Source organism: Urocitellus parryii, chromosome 9 (assembly GCF_045843805.1).
Source record: "Urocitellus parryii isolate mUroPar1 chromosome 9, mUroPar1.hap1, whole genome shotgun sequence".
NCBI classification, from domain to species: domain Eukaryota; kingdom Metazoa; phylum Chordata; class Mammalia; order Rodentia; family Sciuridae; genus Urocitellus; species Urocitellus parryii.
The window spans coordinates 30,498,872-30,518,919 of record NC_135539.1 but is presented as its reverse complement, the minus strand read 5'-3'; the positions used below and the strand labels follow the sequence as shown (position 1 = coordinate 30,518,919).

Genomic DNA, 20,048 nt, shown 5'->3' with positions numbered 1-20,048 from the left:
TATGTTCCTCAGCTGTCAAGAAATGAAACCAGAAATCCATAACAGATGGAAAATCAGGAAACTCAGACAAAAAAGCAAATTAACCATAAAACTTCCAGATACAACTGTCAAGCATGAAAGATGGTATCCAAAGGCAACTAGAAGTTGTTTTTAGGTGAATTAAGGTGAAGACATGTTATATCACACTTAGGATAAGTAGCAAAAGCAGCGCTCATAAACATACAGCTACAGATGTATAGGTTTTATAAAAGAGAGTTCTCAAGTCAATAGTCTAAGTTAAATCATAAAATGGTGAAAAGAGGAAATTAAACAAAAGGCAAGCATAAGAAAGAAAATCATAAAAACCCAAGTTGAAACAAATGAAATAGAAAAGAAATAAAATTGACAAAAACAAAAGGTGTCTATAAGTCACCTTACCCCTTTGAAAATATCATAAAAATCGCCAAACCATTAGCCAGATTGACCAAGAAATACAAAGGGATAACAGTTTCATATGATGATATTTCCTCTCAATATGTACTAGAAGTGGGCATCTGGATCAGAAGGTATATCTACTTTTATTTATTTGGGGGTCCTTCACACTCTTTTCCAGAGTGGTGTACATTTCTACCTACAATATGTAAGAGAACTTTTTCTCCACATCTAACCAGCATTTGTTATTTTTTCATTCATTCTTTCTTTTTTGATAATGGTCATTCTAACCAGGGTGAGATGATGTCTTATTGTAGTATTGATTTGCATTTCCCTGACACCAAGTGATATTGAATAGTTTTTTCATGTATTTTTAAGTCATTTGTATTTTTTTTTTTGAGAAATAACTATTTGGAGCATTTTCCTATTTTTAAACTGGATTACTTGGGTGTTTGGTCATTACGTTTTATAAAATTTGTTATATTATGGAAATATATATCATTTATAAATGTAATACTCTATAGATATAAAAAACATATTTTATATTAATCTATTTTTTATCTAAATGATTGGAACATCTGTACATCCAGATTTATTTCTATATTATTCTGAATACCTGAGATGTGCATTAAATCTAGGTATCCATCAATGCATGGATAAAGAAAGTGATATATATATATATTTATTATATATTATAATATAAAATTTATGTATTTATAATATATATTAAAATAAAAAATATATATACCCACACATACATATATCATACATATATGCCCAATGGAACATTCATCCATAAAGAAGAATGAAATCCTGTATTTTGTAGCTAAAAGTGGATGGAATTAGAGGACATTCAGCTTATGAACTAGACACATCAGTACAAGTACCACATGTTCTTTCTCATATGTGGAAGGTAAAATTATTTGACCTGAATGTATAATAGTGATTATTAAAGGTTGGAAAGGGCTATGGCAGAAGGTGGATAAAGAGAGGCTCTATTTCATTTGTGTATGCTGTGTATATATGTTGAGACATCACACGGAACCCCATTTATTTGCATAACTCATACATGTTAATTAAAAATAAAATAAATATTAAACAGAAATGAATAGCAAGAGAAATGAAAGGAGAATTTATTACTAACATTGGAGAGGGATTATGAAAGAATTCTAACAATCTGATTATTCACATATATTTGTGCAGAAAATCCTAAAAGACACAAACTTCAGAAATTGATTGAGAAGTAAATATACAACCTGAATAAACTTGTAAAATGTAACATGATTGCATTAGTAATAGAAAATTATTCACAAATGCAAGCCTAGATCTGGATTGTTTTAATAGTAGATTCTAGAAAATAAAGAACTAATACCAATTATTCACAAACACTTCCAAAATTAAAAGAGCATTTCTGAATATACTCTAAAAGGCCAAAATTACCCTAATACTAACACCAAGCAAAGACAACACAGGAAATGGTTGTGTAATACACCAAATCCATGAAATAAAAAGTCAACACAGAGGATTGTTTCAATTGATGCAGAAAAAAACATTTGATAAAAATCAACACCAACCTTCCCCCTGGAAAAATAATCCTCAAAATCATTCTTTTGTGATAAAACCCTCAGCAAATTAGGACTAGGATGAAATTTTGTAAACCTGATAAAGGATATCTATGAAAACTTGTAGCTTAATAATTTAATATTTTCACCCCAAATCAAGAACATGACAAGCATCCCTCTCTCACCACTTCTCTTGGAGTACTGTAAGTAATAACATGTTCACCAGCATTTCATGATATAAGATCAGTACACAAAAATAAACTGCATTTCTCTACACTGTGATAAGCAACCAAAAGAAAAACTAAGAAATTAAAAAATAATTCTATATTCAATGACATTAAAAAGAATAAAATACATAGGAATCAATTTAACAAAGGTGCAAGACAAGCACAATAATAACTACAAAATAGTGTTGAAATAAAAGAAAGAGGATCTACATGACTAGGAAAAACATCTCAGGTTTGTGGATCAGAAAACTTAATATTGTCCAAATGGCAATAGTATTGAAATTGATTTGCAGATCCTAACGAACTTTGTAACAGAATCTTAGCTGGCTTCTTCCGAGGAATTGGCAAGTTGATTTAAAATTCACATAGAATTCAAAGGGACACAGAATAGCTAAAATGATGTTGAAAAATGAGATTAAAGTTGTAGGACTCACATTTCTTGATTTCAAAACCTACTCCAAAGCAAAAATAAAATGTGGTCCTACAAGATGGGTAAACGTATAGATAAATGGAATAGGATTTAGAGTCCAGAAATTAACCCACATGTCTATGGCGCATGGAATTTTGAGAAAGGTGCCCTGGCCATTGAACGGGGCAGACACTCTTCAAAAAATGGTGCTGGAACAACTACATAGCCACATGAAAAAGAATAACATGTTGTCCTCACCTGGCCCTGAATGTAAAACTTAAATTAAAATGGTTGGGCAACCTTAATATCAGAGCTAAACTACAATTTTTAGTAGTAAACAAAAAAGTATGTAAGTCCATATGGTTTCAATCAATTCTTATATTTGATAATTGAAGCACAAACAATAAAAGGAAATGACATAAATCATATATCATTTAAATGTTAAGTTTCCAAGACCTGTTGAGTTTCTAACATTTATATAAATGGCATCAAATTGCATGCATATACTGTCAATTGCTTTTCTTTTGCGAACACTACAGCTTTGAGATTAATACATTTGAAGATTTTGAAATCCAGCTCATTCATTTTAATGGTTGGGATATGTAATACCTCCCATGATAGGAATAAACTGCAAAAAACTAAAAACTTGGTGCTTCAAAGGACACTATCAAGAAAGTAAAAAGATATCTATAGAATAGGAAAAACATGTTGCAAATCATAATCTGATAAGAAACTGTGTAAGGAATATATGAAGACATATTTTTTCAATTAAATTATTTAAAAATTCTTTTTTCTTTTATTTTTAATTTGTTCCAATTAGTTATACATGACAGTAGAATACATTTTGACACATTGTACACAAATGGAGCACAAGATTTCCTTCCTCTGGTTGTACATGGTACAGACTCACACCAGTAAAATTCTTAAGCCTCAAAACAAAAAGACAAATACTTCAGGTAATTGTGGGCAAAAGATATGGATAGACATTCTTTAAAATAATGAATCTGAATTATCTTTCCTATGTACATAGATGAACACCTCATAGTGAATTTCCACATCATGTACCTCCACAAGCCTGGCATCCTAATTAGAATAAGGTATACTTTATGTTTTTATAAATATGTCATGCATATCTAAAAAGAACAAATAAAAAGTGATTAACATTGCTTGTTATCAGTAACCAACAGGAAAATGCAAATCAAAACCACATAACTTGCCATCTCACATACACTACAATGTCTAAAAGAAGAGATGGAAACAGGAAGTGTTAGAAAATAAGTGAAGTAATTGGAACCCTCATACACTTTGGGTAAGAATATTAAATGGTACAGCTATTATGGAAAACGCTGACAGAAGTACTTTGTAAGGCAGCAATTTCACTCCTGAGTATACACTCAGATGAAATTGAAAACTAGAGTTCACAAACAAGTTTCACACTAATGTTCATAACGGCACCATTCATAATAGCCAAAAGGTCAAAATAACATAAATGTCTATCAACTGATGAAAGGATAACTAAATTGTAGTATATCTATACAATGGAATATTATCTGGCCATAAACATGCAGTACTGATATATATTTCACTTGGAAACAAAATGCGAAATGATATCACTTTGCATCACAAAAGACCACATATTCCATGTCACCATTTTTATAATGTATACATCATATGCAAAGCTAAAGAAATAGAAAATACAGTAGTGTTTGTTTAGGGTAAATGACTTTGAAAGCTGATGGTTAAAAGATAATGAGTTTTCTGAGTTTTAACAATGGTGAGGGCTGCACATATCATTTATCATGCTAAAAATTATGGAGTTTTACATTTTAAGGAATCATATAGTATGTAAATAATATCTTAATGAAGTTGTTATTTTAAAAGAAAAAAAGAAACAGTGATCCACATACTAATTATAAGAAAAATTGGACGGAAGACATCTGAACCAAGGACCTTCTTGGCTTTATTCACAAATGGATCTTGTGGATTGTTGAGGGAATTGACATTAACTCCAAAAGATGTGCTAATGATCACGTCCATGTTGTAGCTCCCCAAAATTCTGAGTAGAGAAAGAAATGTAAAATTTTAATCTGAACTGCTGTACTCTCCTACTACACATGCTGGAAGAAGTGATATGAGCACATTCACACACTGTCAGAAATATCTGTTGATCAAATGACTAGTCCATGCTCCTATCAAATGGCATGAGGCAGCTGCCCTGTGCCAGGGAGTTAGGGACACTAGGGTAGTGAGCTCAAGGAGTTCAGTCACAGAGAGACAGACACCCATAATCAGATAAATTACATCAGTGAGTGGAGTGTAGATGATAAAAGATGATTAAGTATGGAGCTTCAGCAGGACCAGGGCGTTATAATTGACTCCTGGTAGGGGATCCAAGATAGGTGACCTTGACCTAGGTCCTGCCTAGCACAGTCTGTACCCAGAGCTGATTCCTCTCTAGCACATCACATAACAGCAACACCCTGTTCTGAGAGGCAGAAACATTGTCCCCCCTTCTCTGCACCCACTGCTACAGCTCCTGAGAGGTCCTGCACTCCAAGACCCAAAGTGGCCCCAAGGGCAGAATCTCGCAAAAGGGAATGAGTAAGAATATCCTCACTTAAAACATTGAAAATTTCCTCAAAATGTACTTGGATGAGCTCACAACTTGGGGAACATATTCTCTCAGATTTCCCAAGACAGTATCAGTGGTTGTTCATGGGTCAAAATAACCCATTTTATACAACAAATGATATGGTAGTTGTAATCCATATCCTTTCAGGACCTTATCTCTGTTGAGACTGGAGAAAGAAGTGGTGAGAATATTTCATATTTTGTATTTTGCTGATATTCTCAGTGCAACCATGAAGAGATTTGTTGTTCCATAGCCTGCATTGTATCTTTCTTTTTAAAATTTTTTAAAATAATTTGTTTTAGTTGTAGAGGACAGCATGCCTTTATTTTATCAGTTTATTTTTATGTGGTGCTGAGGATCAAACTCAGTGCCTTACACATGCTAGGCAAGTGTTCTGCCACAGAGCTACAACCCTAGCCCTGTGTTATATCTTTCTATCCCTGCTCAATAGGTACCAGAAACTTCCCCCCATCCAACATTCCCTAGGCTCTACCCTCAACTTCTGAGTGATCATGTTCTTCATTGTAAAACATGTGTTTTGACTTACATAATATCCACATTGATGATAAAGCAGATAAACTAATTCTGTTTTTGTACACAGATGTCCCAGCACCCTGCCTCATCCTAGGAGCCTCTCCTCCTTGGGTGGCCCATTGTGGTTGTGACAGCACACACTTACTTTTGTCTGGTCAGGGGAGTAGCTCAACAGTGGTAATTTCAGTTCCCTGGCAGGTTGCTGGAAGGTCTTAAAACAGCTCAGAACCCCAGAGCTGCCTGCTACTTACTCTTTCACAGTGACAGGCTTGCCTTTCTTCACTTCCTGGCTCAGGTACTTCACCAATGCGTCTCCATTTTGGTTAATGATGGGGATCATCTAAGCACAAAACACAACTCCACCCACAGTTAGAGGAGAATCGAGTCCCCGAGGCTCTGGTTTTCCCAGGATTATAAAGTATGAGATGTTTATAATGAATCAAATAATATCTCTTCTAGGACATAAAGACAAAAGGTGATTTGAAATTTTTAATTAGTTCTTTTTATTTATACATAACAATGTGTCCTTTTGAAATAATTATAAAAGCATGGAAAAATAATTTGTTCTAACTCCCAATACTTCCCCTTTCTCTCCTCTCTTCCTTCCCTCTATTCCCTTCCTTCTACTCTATTGATCTTTCTGATATTTACTTTTAGTTTTTTTTAATTAGGAATTTCAAACTTAGTGGAATATTCTTTGGAAAACGATGATATTCTCACGTATGTCCCATCCCCAAATCCTTATTTAAGTTTCTAACTAAAGTCCTCTTAGTTTATTACCTCCTTGAGTTTCCCACTGGAGAACACTGGCGACAGCAAGACTCGAAGTCTCTTCCACTCTTCATCCCTTGCTGCAAAGAGAGCTTTTTGCACAAATCCCAATGGCAAAACTACCTGAAGTTCACAAAGAAAAAGACATTTTGTATGAGGTATGTTTTGGAAGTCTCCACATTGTAGAGAACTTGTTAAATAGGCATCAGTTTTTTTAATCAGTTATTTACTGAGTGTCTACTAGGGGGCAGGCCCTGTGCTAGATGCTCCATAAACTTTTATCCCAAATTCCTCTTCTCTTGTGAGGGTAGAGGGGGTACCCAGCCACCAGATGTGTGTTCAGTATTTATATTACAGCTGCTGTGTAAATACAAAGGCCCCTCATGGTAGGTAAACTGTTCTCCCAGGGGACAGAGAGCATTATGACCTAGGGCATCCTATACAGGCAGCACAGGAAAAAACTGATTGATGACAGTCATCCAGATAACCTTGGAAAACTAGGTTGCCCAGACCAGTTATGCTTTCCATATATGTACAGCATGAATATCTTGCAAGGGATGCCAGGATATAGCCACTTAAAAATAGTAGCTAATAACTTAAAAGATTAGGAACTTCTTCTCAATTCTGAAAAAATAATGCAATTATATGGAAGTACTTTTTTTGAATCATCCCCCACTACACACACATGGAGGGACAGAAGGAAAAGGAAAGATAATTATGTTTCCCAGCTTGAGACTGGCCTGTCAATCCAACCTGCTCGAAGCTGTCATTCAGCTTCCAACACTGTGTTTTATTTATAAAGGTATACATCCAGTGCTCATTCATGATGAAAGCTCAAAACACTAGGAAGAAAAAAAAAACTTCTTCAATCTGAAAGAGACTCTATATACTAAAAAACCCAACACCAACAACAAAGACCTTCAGCTAACATAACATTTACTGGTGAAATGGTGAATCTATTCTCCTAAGATCAGTAACAATTTAATGTTTTCTACTTTTATCATTCTTATCCAATATTACCATACTGTAAATCCTTACTGGAGCAATGGGACAATGTTTTTTAAAAGGCATGTAAATTGGAAATGAAAGAACCTGAAGTGACCCTGTCTTCAGGGGACAAAATTACCAATGTGGAAAATCTCAAAGAATATTTTAAAACTTCTAGAAGTATTAAATAGGTTCACCAAGGTGTAAGATACAGTATTAACATGCAAAAACAAGCTACATTTCTATATAACAACAAGGGAAATGTGAAAAAAAAACATTAAAAATACAATACTATTCACTGTCACTCCAAAGAAAATGAAACACATTAGGAACAGATATAAAAAAAAAGTACAGGATTGCTATGCTGAAAACTATAAAATGTTGATCAAAGATATTAAAGAAAATCTCAAGAAATGGAGAAGCATAACATGGATTGAAAGATTCAATCCAGAAATGATACAGATTTTCTCCAAATTATTCTATAGATTTGATTGAATTCTTATCAAAATCTCACCAAGTGGGTTTTTGCAGACAAGCTTATTCTGAACTTGTATGAAAAATTAAAGGACCAACATAAATAAAGTGGGAGGGCTGGGGATGTGGCTCAAGCGATAGCGCGCTCGCCTTGCATGCGTGCGGCCTAGGTTCAATCCTCAGCACCACATACAAACAAAGATGTTGTGTCTGCCGAATATTAAAAAAAACTCTCTCTCTCTAAATAAATAAATAAATAAATAAATAGAATAAATAAATAAAGTGGGAGTGAAACAGACAAATTGAGTCAGTCTTAGCAGGTTAACAAACATAAGAGAAAATTAGGAGTTAAACAGTATGATAGTCTCTAATGCTAACTTAACACACCAGGAGACAGGAGTTTGAGAAGTCAGCTCAGCATTCTGAGGCTATGAAGTCATCAGAAAAACCAATAAGCCAGAGGCAAAGACCAGGTCATTACAATAAAACCCACTGAGAGAGGCCACTAGTCTGCCCTGTTCTGATAATAATACTAGGGACTCCCCCAGATGAGGTGTCACATCGTTTTGAACTAAGGGGCAAATGCATGCATGGAAGTGTAACTGATGTGATTCTGCAATCTGTATACAGGGTAAAAATGGGAGTTCATAACCCACTTGAATCAAAGTGTGAAATATGATATGTCAATAACTATGTAATGTTTTGAACAACCAACAATAAAAAAAATTTTAAAAAATTTAAAAAAGTAAATTTTAAAAATGGAAAAAAAGAAAAGTTAAGATGGTAACTTCTTGGTTAAAATATATATAGTTGTAGACGGACACAATATCTTTATTTTATTTGTTTTTTTTTTTTTTTATGTGGTGCAGGGGACTGAACCCAGCACTTTACACATGTTAGGCAAGCACTTTACCACTGAGCCACACAACCCTGGCCCCAAGATGATAACATATTTTTTCCTTTGCTTTATTAACATAGTCACCATCCCCCAAGGTAGGTACTTAAAATGGTAATGAGACTCATTGCAAGAAAAAACACAATGGAGAGAAGAGCACAGGCACAACTAAAATAAAACAGAGTGAGAAATAGACACACCCTACCAGCCCAAATGGATGCTTGACAATGGTGAAAACAGAATGATCAGAGGGAGGACAGTCTTTCTAAAGATGGTACTGAAACAACTGGACTGTCACAGGCCAACAAAACAAGACAACAACAACAAATGAACCCTCACCGTGTTTTACAATGAGCATGACATAGATCATAGGTTTTTATGTAAATTGTAAAGTCTATAACTTTTAGGAGAGAAACAAGAACAACATAGAAGTCAGAGGCAAAGCTTTTCATGTATTAGCCTCCCCCATAAAAGACAATACTTGCTCTTATGGAGACCCTGTTAAGAGGAAAATACAAGTGACCCATCAGGACTTTAAAAGACTAGCAAGAGGGAGCCTTGGGGATCACTATATCCCAAGAAAGCTGATGATTATATGGATTTATCCACAGCAGCAATTTTGCCCAATTGTACATAGGCACACACATACACAGGCACATAAAACTGATGAAATCTAAATAAGTTCTGTGGATTGTATCAATGTCAATTTCTGGTTACTCTAGTAACAGGAATAGACTACATTCAGAGATAAGTAATATGATATTCAAAGCATGTCAATTGGAAAAAACAGAAGAAAAGTTATATGAAACCTACCTGAACAGTTTTGGAGCAAATTTCTGTGAAGCTGTGATTACTCCAAGACACAAATTTAATCAATATATATTTGTATTTTTTAAAATGACCTGAGCATACACTTCACAGAAAATGACATACACTCAATCAACAAATATATGAAAAACTATTCATCATCTCTAGTAATCAGAGAAATGCAAATCAAAACCACTATCATGTCACTCCAGTCAGAATGGCAATTATTATGAAGATAACAATGAATGTTGGGAGAAAAAGGCACAGTCATACATTGTTGGTGGGATTGCAAATTGGTGCAGCCAATATGGAAAGTAGTATGGAGATTCCTTGGAAATCTTGAAATGGAACCATCATTTGACCCAGCTATCCCTCTCCTTGGTCTATACCCAAAGGACTTAAAATCAGCATACTACAGGACACAGCCACATCAGTGTTTATAGCAGCACAATTCACAATAGCTAAACTGTAGAACCAACCTAGATGCTCTTCAGTGGATGAAAGGATAAAAAAAAGGGTGGGAATATATACACAATGGAATTTTACTCCACAATAAAAGAGAATGAAATCATGGCATTTGAAGGTAAATGGATAGCACTGGAGAAGATAATGCTAAGTGAAGTTAACCAATCCCAAAAAAAAAACAAATGCTCGAATGTTTTCTCTGATATAAGGAAGCTGATTCATAGTGGGTTGGGGAAGGGGAGCATGGGAGGAATGGATGAACTCTAGATAGGGCAGAGGGGTTGCAGGGAAAGGAAAGGGGCGGAGTTAGCAAAAATGATGTAATGTGATACACATCATTATCCAAAGTACATGTATGAAGACATGAATTGGTGTCAACATACAACCATATACAAACATAGATATGAAAAATTGTGTTACATATGTGTAATAAGAATTGTAATGCATTCTGCTGTCATTTATTTTTTAAAAAATCAATAAAAAAAGAAAAAAGAAATTTAAAAAAAATGAATGCTTACCGGATGATTTGTAAAAACAGAATAATGTTCTTTCACCAGAACTGTTTTGATCATCTCTGGATCCGTAATAACCAACACAGGCTGTGGACCATCATACAATCTGTGGTGGGAAAGAAGAGCTCATTAAACCTACTAAGCCATATTTTTCAGTTGGAGCAACACCCAGGAATCCAAACTGATATTCCATAATCCATATGCCTGACTCTAGAATGCACAGTGACACTAGATACAAGTTCAAGGTAGGTGATGACACACAACAAGATTCTGGCCATATAAAATAAAGGTCATGTAACTGAAGCAGGGAAGAGATATTTAAAGATGAAAAAAAATCTTTATAAGAAGAGCCTGGTCGGAGATGTCTAAATGGTGCGTACATGTTTTCTATCTCATTCTCCAATAATTTTTGTATTTAAAAATATTTCATAATCAGTGCAGTTTTAATCTGCACTTCTCTAATTGCTAGATATGTTGAACGTTTTTTATATATTAATTGATCGTTTGTATTTCTTCTTTTGAGAAGGGTCTGCTCAGTTCTTTTGCCCATTTATTGATTGGGTTATTTGATTTTTTGGTGTTAAGCTTATTGGGTTGTTTGTATATTGTGAATATTAACACCATAAATTAAGTGCAGGAGGCAAAGATTTTATCCACTTCTGAAGGTTCTCTTTTTATGCTTTAATTGTTTCTTCTGATGTGAAAGGATATTAAATTAGAGAAAAGTAGACAAGTAAATTATTAAGTTCTTACAAGTGCTTAAGATGCAAGAGACAGCTGGGGTTGTATCAGTGGGACTCAGTCCTGTATGCTCTTTCCACTCAAAAAATGGCTTTTATGAGCCATGCCAGTTAGGCAGGATTATAGGGCCAGCTCTGCAGTTTTTAGGACTTGATGAGAGAAGATGAAGAGGGAGGAAGAGGCAAAGCCATCTCCCACTTGCTTATAGAACACAAGAACTACAATAATACCTCTGGAGCTGCTTTCACCAAGCATTATTAAGAAAATGGCTGTTGAAATTAGCTGATGTTACCCTAGCAGATTATGAAGTACACAAGGTCATGGAAACACAGTGGTTTAAAATGTACTGACCATCCATTCTTCAAAGTCAGTAAAATGAGGTAGGCAGAGAAATCCCTGTGTACACTTCTATTGAAAACTCCTAATTGACAGGGAAAAACAAATGAAATCCCCAAGACTTTACACTTGCAGAGAAAGTTAAAATAAAAGAAAGCAGAGGTCAAATCATTTCCCAATCTATTCAACTCTCTCTCAGCTTTTCTTTCAAAAGTACATAATAACCCCAAAATTTATATAAAGGTCACTTTTATTCAATGTGGCAATCTTGAAAGGAGATTAAGCCATGCATGGTGAACATTTTAGGAAGGTCTGACTTAATGCCTCCTATGCAGTATTAAAGGCTCCTAATGAAGAAAAAAATGGAAAAGGGGGTAGAGGCTGGGCACTGGAGAGAAGGTGAGGCCACGAGTTTTTGGGTCATCAGAGACTGAGAAAAGTCAGAAGTATGACATTCTTGGCTTTGAACCTTGACACCTGGTGAAATATGGGACCCTTGGCAGGAGGAGGAGCCTCTAAAAGCTTTATGATAATTAATTCCCAGTAATAGCTCTAGACAGGCATTGTCCTCTTGCCCTGGAGTGCCTCATCCAACAAGTCGACCAAAGGGAAGTTTCCAAAATACTCACCCCCACATTTTCCCATACTTTTCATGACATTGGACATCATACTGCCAAAAACCCTGGGTGGAGAAACAAGAGAATTTATATTGTTATTTTGAAAATATTGAACCCTGCTTCTAATTCAGGAACCAATGACTCCAATCCCTTGAAATCAGACTGGAATATGGTCCATCACTGGCAGTTAGAGGGAAGCTCTTATTCTAAGACATCCAAAGGCAAAGAAGAGAAAATAAATGGGATATTAGTGTTGAGAGCCACAGTTTAGTCGGAATGAGGCCTGGCATTTTGCTAGAGGGAATGGTTGAAAGGTGACCCTGCTCTGGGATTAGGGTGGCTCCAGGATTAGGGCGGATCCTGTTGCTTTAGGCACTCACTTCTTTGGAGTTCAGGCCAGTGGAGGGAGTGTGTTTCCAGGAAGTGTGTGTAGAGTGCGGGTGAGAGTTCGGGCATAAAGAGTTGCTGTTTGAACCTACAAGACTTTGTGGCGGCTCGGTTAATTTGTGCCCAGCCAGACTGCGGCATATTAGAAAAGGGAATTTAGAGTCCATCTTGAATTTTCTTGAAGCATTGTACATATTGAAGAAATTATCCTCTTTTTTTTTTTTTAGACAAGGTATTGCCATGTTTCCTACAATGACCTTGAATTTGTGATTCTCCTGCCTCAGCCTCCAGAGTGGTTGGGACTACAGCTGTGTGCCACAGTTTCACTAGTTATCCTTGAGTATGAATATGAAGCAAGTCTAGTTTTCTGTATCATTTTCTCATGTGCATGGACTGTTTTGAAATCCTGCCAACTTTGAATCATTCCCTCCACCTGAATGTGAAAAAAATCAAAGCTGAGAGAAAGTGAGTGAGTTTCCCAGGGACATTCTCAAGGCCACTTCACTCATTTTTCCCCAGATCTTTTTTCATTTCTCTCATGAATCTCCCTAGAATACTGGGGAAATGAGGAAGTTCAAGGCACCAGTCACCTCTAAGTTGACCTTATTGATGTGAGTAGTTTAGCTGGTTATTTCACTACTGTGACCCTGACAAGAACCATGTAGAAAACTAAGATTTACTGGGCTCACATTTTCAGAGGTCTCAGTTCATACATCGCTTCCTCTGTTGCTGTGGTCTGTGGTGAGGCAGAATAACATGGCAGAAGAGTGTGAAGGAATAAAGCAGCTCAGGACGTGGCACCAGGAAGCAGACAGAAACTCCACTAACCAGGGACAAAATGTATGCCCTGAAGCCAGGCCCTCAGTGACCCACCTCTTCCACCAACACCCTACCTGCTTATAGTTGCCCCCAGTTAATCCTTACTGAGGAAATAGTGTAGAGTAGATTAAGGCTTTCACAATTCAATCACTTTATTTCTGAACTTTTTTACATTGCCTCACACATGAGCTTCTGAGGGATACCACCACCATAACAGTGATTCTCATGCATGTTGTGGAGTGAAAAAGAATAAGTAAGGATTGTCAAAATGGAGTCACCTTCCGTTTTTCCAGCTCAACGTGGAAAAGATGGAGAGATGCCACTCCTACCCATGGGAGTCAACAAATTAAGTACTTGCTCTAAGTTTTTTCTTCTAACACTTAAAAAGAAATCTTCCTATTGCTATGTTTCAGGGATGATGTTTTCATGATGCACAGGGAGACCCCCAATTATGTGGATCTTACAGCCTGTCTAGTATACTGTTGATCTGGAAAGCGTGAATAGGAAATAATGCCTTTTCAGCAGGAATAGCAGAATGGAATTCTCAGGGGGTCAGGGGGTCTATAATTCTCAGGGGGGTCTATAATTCTGCTCAGAATTATAGAATTAGGGTGTGATAAATAAGCCTCAGTGTTTGGAAGAGATAATCTGAGCAGAGTGTAGCCTATTTTTCTGGCCTCTGGTTTTGAGCTCATGAATTTCTGTCAGTAGTCAGGCCCTGAGTCAGATATCTAAATGGGTTAATGACAAAGGCTTGATGAAAATTCACATTTCTTGTGGAACATGTTACATTCCATTCAGTTAACTTAAATTTTAATTTTTGTAAATCATGTGATTACTGCTCATTTTATATGTGATACTGCCTTTGTTGAAAAACAATACACAGCTTGTGTTTAATTATGTGAAATCCATAGACAAGGGCTACCTCATCCCATTCATACTTATTCATTGCTAAGACTCACTGCTAGGGTGCTATCTTTGAATGATAAGAAGAAATGCAGAATGCTGTCATTTCATCTGGTAAATCCTCCAAATATGTCACAGGAAGTAAAACTTGGGTGAAGCCATGGAAATAACCACAGGGTATTTGCACATTCAGAAATTAAGTATGTGCAAATTATTGACTTATGAATGCTTGGGTTACTTCAGAAACTGTAGTTTCAATGACATTAATGAGGATTTTTTATTTACAAAGGGACTCATGAGATCTTGCAAAGAATAGGAGTGTTTGAAGGTGTTTACCATGCCCTCTTTCACAGACTTTCTGCTCAAATACTAATCGTCCTGGAAATGTGCACCCAGCAAGTTAAACATCTTTTTTATGATGAATTCAAAGTCTGAACAACATCGTGAAGATCAAATGCAGATGTACCAGAGATACGAGCTGTTCCACTGAGGCTCTTGAAGAGCTGACATCAGAGCTCCAGGGAAAACCTGGCCATGCTCCAGGAGGGGCCTGAACATTGTTTCTCAAAGGATAAAAACTACTAAATTTCTCCTGAAGATGGACATTTTTACTGATGGCACTAAACTGGCATTTGTACTCAGGAGAAAAAATAGAGGGAGCTCAAGCACACTCACCTTGTGGTAGTGCAGAAGAGTTCCAAATAAAGGCAGAGGTGTTGGCCCAGGTATTCCCAGCTTCTTAAATAGCCCATGAGAATAGGTTCCATATCTATAAAGTGAAATAGAAAGCCAGGGCACCCTGATTGTCATTCTATAGATAAGGGCCTGACCAGTCTCTGACTCAGAAACTGGACCAGGCAATGAGGGAGGTAACATGTAGGTGATACATAACAACAAAAACTCCAATGGCACATTCTGTTTTCCAACACCACTTAGAGATAACTTCCTGCCACAAGAGGCACAATGATTAGGTAAAAAAACTTGAGTCTGGTAGAAGATGGCCGCTGCGTACGGGGGTTGCTGAAGTGCTGAATGTGGGGCTCTGAGCAGCGGCTTTAATTGAGATTTCACGCAGCTTGTTAGAGCTCCTATCACCTTTAATCTGTAGCGGACCACCTTGCCAAGCAGCAGAAAAAACAAAGAGATTGAAAGAAAGACGCTTTTCTGCTCAGAGCCGCGGGTGCTTTGCGCCCATCTGCTGCCTCTTTCACTTCACTCCCAGCAGAGAAGCTGAATGCGTAATCAGCAGCGGATTGTAAGTACCTGAGACAAAGAAAGCTCAGTACACCCCCTCTTTTTTTTTTAATATTCTCTCTGGTTCGCATGCCTCTCATGTCTCAGCACTAACAATCCCACTGAAATAACTAGTCGGCCCACCTGAACTCACAGAGGTAAAAGCCAACTGAGCACCATAGCCAGACCCAGGGAATCAGGAGGGATGTGGGACCTGCAGCGCAGAAATCCTGGCTATTGCTTGCACCAGCTACCAGGGGAGTTGCTACCTGAGGGCAAACAAGTTCGCTGGGGGCCCTCAGCCCCAAGCCATACAAACTTAGGGTCTGAGGGAGACAAACAGAAAGGGTGTGGCCAGGCATCCATGAAAACAGAGCTCCCAGGAGCAGCAGACCCAGCATGTAGCCAGTATTGTGGTAAGCGTCACAGGTGAGCGGGGCCTGGATTGAGGAACCACAAGAGAAGGCCCTAGGCACTCAGGATTGGAGACCCGCACAGTCTGGAAAGAAGAGCTGAGACACAGTGATTGGTTCCCACCTATTAAGAAGAGAAGCCTGGCAGAGTGGGCATAGCTCCACCTACTGGAAGAGAAGTTAATCGAGCTCTATGACTGCATTTATTATTATTTTTTTAATGATCATTATTAGTACTTTTTTATTTTATTTTTACTTTGTGTTGTTGATGTAGTTGTTGTTCTTTAACTTTCTTATTAATGGTTTCAATTTTTTAATTCTTTTTATTCTATTATGGTTACTATTATTTTTTAAACTTTAACTTCCATTTTTTATTATCACTATAATTTTTTGTTGTTGTTTTTTGTTTTAAATTTTTATTTTTTCGTTTTTTCTGTCTTTCTTTTCACGTTTTTTCTTCTGTCTTTTCATTTCTTTTCAATTTTCTTACTTCCACTTTCCTGAATTCTACCTGCCTACACTCATTCTCTTTAGTGACTTCTTCCCTTCCCTTCTAATATCTCTCCTCCCAAGCATCAAATAAATCTATAAGAGTAAACAGTAACTCAACAGTCAAACAGAACAAGAAGTAACATGAGCATAAAAAAGCAAGGAAGAAAAGGAGTACAAACAATGAAGGACAGCCTAAATATTCAGGAGGACCTAGAGTCATCAGAAAAATGGCCATATAAAGAACTCAAGGAACACCTTAGACCGATGGAAAAGAACCCTAAAGATCACATTGAAAATGAATTACATAAACAGATAAAAGAAGAAGTTAAGCATCTTTATCAGGAGATAGAGATTATTTTAAAAAATCAAACAATAATTCTAGAAATGAAGGAAATGATAAACCAAATTAAAAACTCAATCGAGAGTATCACCAACAGAGTGGAGCAAGTAGAAGCCAGAACGTCAGATAATGAAGACAAAATATATCATCTTGAAAGGAGTCTAGCCAACTCAGATAGGCTGGTAAAAAAAAAAATCACGAGAAAAACATCCAAGAGATTTGGGATAACATAAAAAACCCAAACTTACAAGTCATCGGGATAGAAGAAGGCACAGAGATTCATACCAAGGGAATGAGTAACCTGCTGAATGAAATACTTACAGAAAACTTTCCAGAAATAAAAAAGGAAACAGATATACAAATTGTAGATGCATACAGGACACCGAGCACACAAAATCACAGTAGACCAACGCCAAGACACATTGTTATGAAGATATCCAACATACAGAACAAAGAGAAAATATTAAAAGCTACAAGAGAAAAGAGGCAGATTACATTTAGGGGTAAACCAATAAGGTTAACAACGGATTTTTTATCACAGATGCTGAAAGCGAGAAGATCCTGGAACAATGTATTTCAAACACTGAAAGACAATGGATGCCAACCAAGAATTTTGTATCCAGCAAAATTAAGCTTCAGGTATGACAACAAAATAAAAATCTTCCAGGATAAACAAAAGCTAAAAGAATTCGTAGCCAGAAAACCAGCATTGCAAAGCATCTTGAGCAAAACATTACATGAGGAAGAAATGAAAAACAATGACCAAAACAATCAGTGGGAAGTGCCTCTATAAAGTCAGAGACCGGGAGGAAAGCTAATCTTGGAGAAACAAACTAAAAGAAGATAAATAATCAAACATGGCTAGAAGTACAAACCATACATCAATAGTAACTCTAAACGTTAATGGCTTAAACTCTCCAATAAAGCGACATAGGCTAGTAACATGGATTAAGAAAACAAACCCAACAATATGCTGCCTCCAGGAGACACATCTGATTGGAAAAGACATACACAGGCTGAAGGTAAAAGGTTGGGAAAAAATATACCACTCACACGGTCCTCGTAAGCAGGCAGGAGTGGCCATCCTCATATAGAATAAAATCGATTTCAAGACTAAATTAATCAAAAGGGATAAGGAAGGTCATTATATACTGTTAAAAGGAACCATTCACCAACAAGACATAACAATTATCAATATTTATGCACCAAATAATGGTGCTGCGACATTCATGAAACAAATTCTCCTCAAGTTCAAGAATCAAATAGACCACAACACAATAATTATGGGTGACTTCAACACACCTCTCTCACCATTGGACAGATCTTCCAAACAAAAGTTGAATAAAGAAACTATAGAACTCAATATCACAATCAACAACCTAGACTTAACTGACATATATAGAATATATCATCCAACATCAAGTGGCTATACTTTTTTTTCAACAGCACATGGATCCTTCTCAAAAATAGACCATATATTATGCCATAGGGCATCCCTCAGTAAATATACAGGGGTGGAGATAATACCATGCATTTTATCTGATCATAATGCAATGAAAATGGAAATCAATGATAAAAGAAGGAAGGAAAAATCCTACATCACATGGAAAATGAACAATATGTTACTGAATGATCAATGGGTTACAGAAGACATAAAGGAGGAAATCAAAAAATTCCTAGAGATAAATGAAAATACAGACACAACATATCGGAATCTATGGGACAAAATGAAAGCAGTTTTAAGAGGGAAATTCATTGCCTGGAGGTCATACCTCAATAAAAGGAAAAACCAACAAATAAATGAGCTCACACTCCATCTCAAAGACCTAGAAAAGGAAGAGCAAAACAACAGCAAATGTAGCAGAAGGCAAGAAACAATTAAAATCAGAGCAGAAATCAAAGAAATTGAAACAAAAGAAACTATTGAAAAAATTAACAAAACTAAAAGTTGGTTCTTTAAAAAATAAATAAGATCGACAGACCCCTAGCCATGCTAACGAAGAGAAGAAGAGAGAGAACTCAAATTACTAACATATGAGATGAAAAAGGCAATATTACAACAGACACTACAGAAATACTGAAGACAATTAGAAATTATTTTGAAAATCTATATTCCAATAAAATAGAGGATAGTGAAGACATCGATAAATTCCTTAAGTCATATGATTTGCCCAGACTGAGTCAGGAGGATACCCACAACTTAAACAGACCAATATCAATAGATGAAATAGAAGAAGCAATCAAAAGACTTCCAACCAAGAAAAGCCCAGGACCGGATGGGTATACAGCGGAGTTTTACAAAACCTTTAAAGAAGAATTAATACCAATACTTTTCAAGTTATTTCAGGAAATAGAAAAAGAGGGAGCTCAGCCAAATTCATTCTATGAGGCCAACATCACCCTGATTCCGAAACCAGACAAAGACACCTCAAAGAAAGAAAACTACAGACCAATATTCTGATGAACCTAGATGCAAAAATCCTCAATAAAATTCTGGCGAATCGGATACAAAGGCACATCAAAAAAATTGTACACCATGATCAAGTAGGATTCATCCCTGGGATGCAAGGATGGTTCAATATATGAAAATCAATAAATGTTATTCACCACATCAATAGACTTAAAGATAAGAACCATATGATCATCTCAATAGATGCAGAAAAAGCATTCGACAAAGTAAAGAAAAAGCATTCGACAAAGCATCCCTTTATGTTCAAAACACTAGAAAAACTAGGGATAACAGGAACTTACCTCGACATTATAAAAGTTATTTATGCCAAGCCTCAGGCTAGCATCATTCTCAATGGAGAAAAATTGAAGGCATTCCCCCTAAAATCTGGAACAAGACAGGGATGCCCTCTATCACCACTTCTGTTCAATATAGTTCTCGAAACACTGGCCAGAGCAATTAGACAGACAAAAGAAATTAAAGGCATAAAAATAGGAAAAGAAGAACTTAAATTATCACTATTTGCATATGACATGATTCTATACCCAGAAGACCCAAAAGGGTCTACAAAGAAATTACTAGAACTAATAAATGAATTCAGCAAAGTGGCAGGATATAAAATCAACACG

At 36.3% G+C, this 20,048-nt stretch overlaps 1 protein-coding gene across 1 annotated transcript in view; it reads right to left on the bottom strand.

Annotated features, from left to right (window-relative positions):
- LOC144256961 (cytochrome P450 3A9-like) overlaps positions 1-20,048 on the bottom strand; it is a 31,853-nt gene that overhangs the window by 7,709 nt on the left and 4,096 nt on the right. The window contains exons 2-7 of the mRNA XM_077802897.1: positions 15,168-15,261; positions 12,393-12,445; positions 10,693-10,792; positions 6,556-6,669; positions 6,027-6,115; positions 4,517-4,665 (exon numbers count right to left, since the gene is read on the bottom strand). Of these exons, the coding sequence (XP_077659023.1) occupies positions 4,517-4,665; positions 6,027-6,115; positions 6,556-6,669; positions 10,693-10,792; positions 12,393-12,445; positions 15,168-15,261 (599 nt within the window). The remainder of the gene's footprint in view (positions 1-4,516; positions 4,666-6,026; positions 6,116-6,555; positions 6,670-10,692; positions 10,793-12,392; positions 12,446-15,167; positions 15,262-20,048) is intronic.